Raw genomic sequence first — 6,000 nt, 5'->3', positions numbered from 1 at the left:
TCATTGAAGGCACAAGAATCATTGAAAACACACAAAAGTAATCAAGATGATAAATTGTGGCTGGCTCTCATCGTTCGAATTAGAGGAAACACGTTAGAAAATACTTATTGGATCACGGAAGCCTTTTTGATTTCTTAAAGAAGGTTATTGTCCCTGTGGCATAAATCCTGTTTCTTTTCGCCAAAACGTAGCCTTATGTGTGGGACAAACGTTTCTTGTGTTTTTCTCAGCTTGCTGTTTTTACGTATAGGACATTTATTCTTCATTATTTTTTTTTATTCCACGTAATGCTCGGAACTGAGATAAGCTGGATTTACAAAAAGCTGGAAATGTTAGCTTCATTAGAAAACGTTGCTGATAGAAATCAATTACTTTCAGTTGAAAAAATGAGTTGCTTACAAGTTCGCACATTTTAAACTTTGATAATAGCCAACAACCAAACCAATCATTTTCCAATTTCCGAATCATGATGGATTATAACAGGCGCAGCCTGACGCACACATGTGCACGTACGCTGCACAACCCGACGGGCGCGAATCAGCAAAGGACCATGTGATATAGTGGCATTTAATTGCCCCGCACCAAACGATGCGAATAAAACACCATACTGCGGAAATTCATTTCAATTTTCACTTTAGCAAGCGCACTTTTGCACCCTCCTGACTTGCTGCAGCAGTTTGTGGACATTTCGCAGCGAGTATTCGCATTTTGTTTATTTTTTTATTTTTGTTTATTGTTACACGTTGTTACAGTTTGCAACACATTTTGGAGTTGCGATTTGCTCTACATGCCGATTTTGGCTTGAAACAATTCCTTCTGTAAAATAGCAATAAATCATGTAAACATATATTCCTCTCTCTCTATTTTTTTCTTCTTCTTTTTTCTGCTTTGTATGTGTGTCGGATGTAACTGTGTGTTTCAACTATAGAATCTCTGATTTGCATCTGTAATATTATGTAATTTACTTATTTGATACTTGAACTCACTTCCTGTTCAACATTTATTGTTTGCCGTTGTATCTTTGTTTATTGTTTATTGTTGTAAAGTTAAGACCGATGTGGAAAACTGATATTAGTATTGCAGCTAGCGCACTGTTCTAGTTAGAGCTATTTACACAGACTTTTAAAAGTGGAGAAAACAGTTTGATTTTTCTTTTCTGTTGGCCATTTATTTGCAAAGCAATTAATCGGTTAGTGTGAAAGTAGCCGTGTTGTGGCGACATAAATATTTGTCAGCGTCGAATAAATCAGTCATGAGAAATTCTTTACGAAAATTGCATTGGCTATGGTGAAATGTGAACAAAGGGTTAGACTCATAAACGTTAAAATGTCTGTTAGACTGTGTCATTGCCGAATTCATATTATAAACATAACAATTTAATTGTTGACCTGAATTTCAATTTCACAACAGTTTTTCCGACATAAGTGCAGTTTTCGCAAAGAATTTCCCTTATGCAGGACGGTTTTATTTTGTATTACCATTTTATCCCGGCGATATTTCATTCAAAATAACCGTTCAACATCCGTATTGAAAGCCCTCCTCGACAGGACAGTTCAATCATTTCTGGGTGGCACATGTTTGCAATTTTCCAATTCCCATGGTCATATTGGTAGAAAATTAATTCTGCTGGTCGGTCGGTTGTGTTCGACTCGGTGTGTGTTGTGTGTGCGAGTGGTGTTTCCGCAGAATTTCCCGAAAGAAAATGCTCGACTCGAAAGGCCAACGTGCTTAATGCTAATTTATTCCCTCGAAATAGCTGGTCACTTGTCGGTTCTCGATGTCGGTGATGGGAATTGTATCGGTGCCACACTGGAGTCGTACTGCCGTATCGCCCGGGACCAACGTGAGCTGGCCGAGTTCAATCTGAAAGCAAAGAGATACAGAGATAGGGAGAGAGAGAGAGAGTTAGGGACAACAACAGACCAATAATGTTAAACGTTGCCTGAACAATAGAGATAAATTGCGGTCCATACTAACATCGTGGCCGGCCTCAATCACCGGATACTGCGGCAGTTCGATGGCTCCCCTCGAGAGGACGAACGAGTTGGCCCACCGGCAGTCGATGTACACGGCGATGTAGCCTCCGCCGCTCCTTCCACTGCAATCATAAATTAGCAATTATCAAAAGGTACACACACACATGTACAAAACAGGAGCCATTAGGCACTGAATTATTGGATTTGGCATGTGCCAAATTCGCCCCATGAAACGGATGGGATTGTGGACAAATGACCCTTTCAAGGAAAAGAAGTAAAAACAGCTTAAATCAGCGATTTTCTACACTCAGTTGCATAAAAAATATGAAAAAGCATGAGGAAATGAAAACTAAAACATAAAATTGTATATTTCAAATGTAAATGCGAACACACAGAAAAAAAAATCATGGTAATATTACATCTGGGAAGGGGTACATTTTTTATGTCAGAAAAAAGGTGTAATTTTACCTCTGGAAATGTGTAATTTTACCACTTTTCTGTTGTAATGTCACTTTTTCAGTCTAAATTGAGGTAAAATTACATCATAAAAGAGGTAATATTAAACCTTCCAAAATTAAAGCTTCCAAATTTACATTATTTTTTTCTGTGCAGTCTTCACATCAACTACGTCAGTGGTCCCCAAACCGGGGCACTATGTATCATCTAAAATCAAATTAACGACTCGAATACTTCAAACTTAAGTAAAATTTCCCGAGGAATCCAAATATATAAAAATTGAGCACATAAAGTTGTGACTAGTGAAATAGTAGTTGAAGTAGTACTTTTAAAACAAACAGAGCAGCAAAACGCTGCCTCCAAATTGCCTGCTCGTTAATTGTGGGACATTGTGGGATGTTGTGCCTCCCAAAATTGTGAAACACCTGAGTTTAATTGATATTATCACAAAAAACGTTACTTAATCCACCTTATAGGTGGTTGATGCCTTCATCTCATTTATAGAGTGATTCCAACCCCCCTAAAGTGTCCACATGGTTTATGGATCTCCCCTAACGTGATCGCAGCACCTAAGAGGTCCTAATAAAAATAAGTGATGCGTAAAAAAACAGACTACCTACAGACTTTTTGCACGATTATACAGACACCGCCTTGGAGGAAAATGGCATCCCTCTTCACGGCTTTTTCATGGCGATCAGACCCGACCATTTGAGGTTATGTAAATTCAGACCCTTTTTTAAACTGCTTGTAATTTTAGATAGGTAAGTCAGATCTCGATTTTTTTTAATCCACAAGAAAGGTCATTTCAGAACCTTTCTAAAAATATATAATATGGCAGGTTTTCATGCAAAAACCACCCTTTTTCGCAAAATGTGAAATTTATATGCAGCAGTTTTTTAAGCATAACTTTTGATGTGCTATTTTTTTTTTCAATTCAATTGAATTGATTTGATTCAATTCAATTAGTGTTTATTAGTAAATAATCAATTTACAATTTCGTGTTTCTTATAGCCTAATAGAGTTTTGGAGTTCCTTTCAACTATGGTTTACACTATAATTCATTTAGATGTAATTGGATATTCTAACTATGGATTTGGCAAGAGAAGGAAAAATAAAAAAAAAAACCTTCGAGATTTTCTAAGGAAAAAGGATAGAAATAGAAAAAGCTTAAAACTAAATCACAGTTTGTTTTGTCTGTTGACGTCGAAAAACTTCGCTGCACAAGGCAGCTTATCCGTTGTAGATGTACTTCATCATCAGCTCACTAAGAGCTTGGAATTGATCTGCCTTGTTCCGGCAGGCACGAAAACGCGTGAGCATCTCTCCAGCAAGGGCGAAAAACTCGGGAAGCGTGAAGAGATCATCACCGGTAACATCAGCTTGTCCCGGGGAAGTGCCGGCCCCAAAAGCGGCTACTTTAGCGTACGAACCTCCCCAACCGGGAGGGAACGCTGGTTTTGGTCGATAGAACCGCTCCGCCGCCAGCTGCTGCAGCGTTCGAGCTCGAAGTCTTCGGAGGTTGGCGGGACGCTGGCGCTTTCTTCTTCTTGTCCTGCTCCTCGAGGTACTTTTTTCGCGCGGCACAGCCACGGAAATTCGCCGTGTGGTTTCCACCACAGTTCGCGCACTTGACGCGCGCTTTGTGTTGCTGGGCGTTTTCCCCCAGCTGGTCTTTCCGCGAAAGACTGCACCTTTCGGTGAAGTGGGTCTTACCGCACTTTACGCACCGGGCGGAAGATTGCAGTTTCTTGAACCGTGTCCGAACTTTTGACAGCGGTGGCATTGGGCTGCGTCGGCGGGATTCTTCATGTAGAATCGCCACGTCACAAAGAATCCGTCCAGTGCTTTGATCCGCCGAAGGTCCTGAATTTTGACGGACCCACGATCGAAGTACAGGAGGTACAATGTGTACGTACCTGTCACCGTTGTCGTTTTCGAGAGTACCTTAACCTCTCGAGGTTTAACTTTGACGCCCGCCAGGTTTTCTTCCAGGTCAGAGATCGGGCAGTCCGGATATCCCTGAAGGACGATCTTCACTGGGACCTTCTCTACAGGGTCAAATGTAAAGAACTTGAAGTTTCGCAACTTCAACTTCTTAACCACCATGTCGAAATTCAGTTTGTTATGTGTGATAATCTGCACTGACGTTTTACCTATTTTTAGACAATATTAGAGCCCCTCAAGCAACTCGTCAACATCGTCTGCCAGCGTATCCAAAATAAAAATTGGAGGTGGACGTCGTTCCTTCGGAGGGTTGCATTTTTTCTTCTTTTCTTGCTTACACGCAAGTTCATCATCGTCATCGTCGTCGCCAGCACTGCTGCTGTCACTATCGGTGTTGTTTTCTTCTCCACTCAGAATCTCGAATTCGTTTCTGGTGGGAACGTTGGAAGTGGTTGTTGTCGTGGTGCTTGTGGACTGCTGCTGCTGCTGCTGCTGGCCGGAAGTGGTTCCGGATGCCCGGGTCGATTGTCTCGTCCGTACAGGGGACTCACGTGGACGGTATGACACGGGTAATAGCGATTCATCGATGACGTCACTGGGCACGCTCCCGTGCGCGATGGCGGTCGATGCGGCGTTGGTGTGTTTACCTTTCTGCACTCTGCCGGTAGATAAGCTTCGCGGGTTTTTCGAGGCCGCACTCGAACTGCCACGGCCACGGCCAGCCCTTGGCATGCTGGAGCAGCAAACTCGCGGGTAATCACTGTTAAATACGGCGAAAAAATCGAAAAGTTTGAAGAGCTTCAAACACTTGACTGTTGCTGGCTGGTGTTGCCAGTCCCGGTCAGGTTGTGCTTTACTAAATTTTATAAATTTTAATAGGAGCTTATGGGACCCAAAGACGAATCGAACGAGGCCCAGTGACATTGATTTGGTACACATGTCTACATAGGTACAGCCAAACACACAGACATTTGCTCAGCTGGTGATTCTGATTCGATATGTACAAATGAAGGTAGGTCTAGGAGGTCTAACTAAAAAGTTAAGAAAAAAAATGATGGTAATATTCATCAGGAAATGGTGACAGATTTTGTGTAAAAAAATGATTAATTTTACCCCAAAAAATGATGAATATTCATCAGTTTGTGATGAGTATTCATCATGTTAACATTTTTACACATTTTTTATGTAATATTACTCAGAAAAAAGAGGTAAACATTCCAAAATTCAACGATTTTTTTCTGTGTAGCCTGGAGAATGTGAATAATAATTTTTCGTTTTCTATGAAACATGTGAAATAAAAAAAAAAATCACATATGGGTAATTCTCTACCAACTCACACGAAATCGGGAAAAGTTGCCCCGACCCCTCTTCGATTTGCGTGAAACTTTGTCCTAAGGGGTAACTTTTGTCCCTGATCACGAATTCGAGGTCCGTTTTTGATATCTCGTGACGGAGGGGCGGTACGACCCCTTCCATTTTTGAACATGCGAAAAAGAGGTGTTTTTCAATAATTTGCAGCCTGAAATGGTGATGAGATAGAAATTTGGTGTTAAAGGGACTTTTATGTAAAATTAGACGCCCGATTTGATGGCGTACTCAGAATTCCGAAAACGTATTTTCATCG

The 6,000-nt window shown here is 41.0% G+C and overlaps 1 protein-coding gene across 3 annotated transcripts in view; it reads right to left on the bottom strand.

The window, feature by feature from the left end:
• Nucleotides 1–616: 616 nt before the first annotated feature.
• The window catches only part of LOC6040821, a 40,422-nt gene continuing 35,038 nt past the window's right edge, over nt 617–6,000 (bottom strand). For all 3 annotated transcript variants that reach the window (XM_038263079.1, XM_038263077.1, XM_038263078.1), the window contains exons 7-8: nt 1,978–2,098; nt 617–1,863 (exon numbers count right to left, since the gene is read on the bottom strand). In XM_038263079.1, coding sequence (XP_038119007.1) covers nt 1,735–1,863; nt 1,978–2,098 — 250 coding nt within the window. In that variant the 3' untranslated portion in view covers nt 617–1,734. The remainder of the gene's footprint in view (nt 1,864–1,977; nt 2,099–6,000) is intronic.

The sequence above is a fragment of the Culex quinquefasciatus genome, chromosome 3, assembly GCF_015732765.1.
Source record: "Culex quinquefasciatus strain JHB chromosome 3, VPISU_Cqui_1.0_pri_paternal, whole genome shotgun sequence".
Classification (NCBI taxonomy): Eukaryota; Metazoa; Arthropoda; class Insecta; order Diptera; family Culicidae; genus Culex; species Culex quinquefasciatus.
The sequence above is the reverse complement of the archived record's forward strand: the minus strand, read 5'-3'. Positions and strand labels throughout refer to the sequence as shown.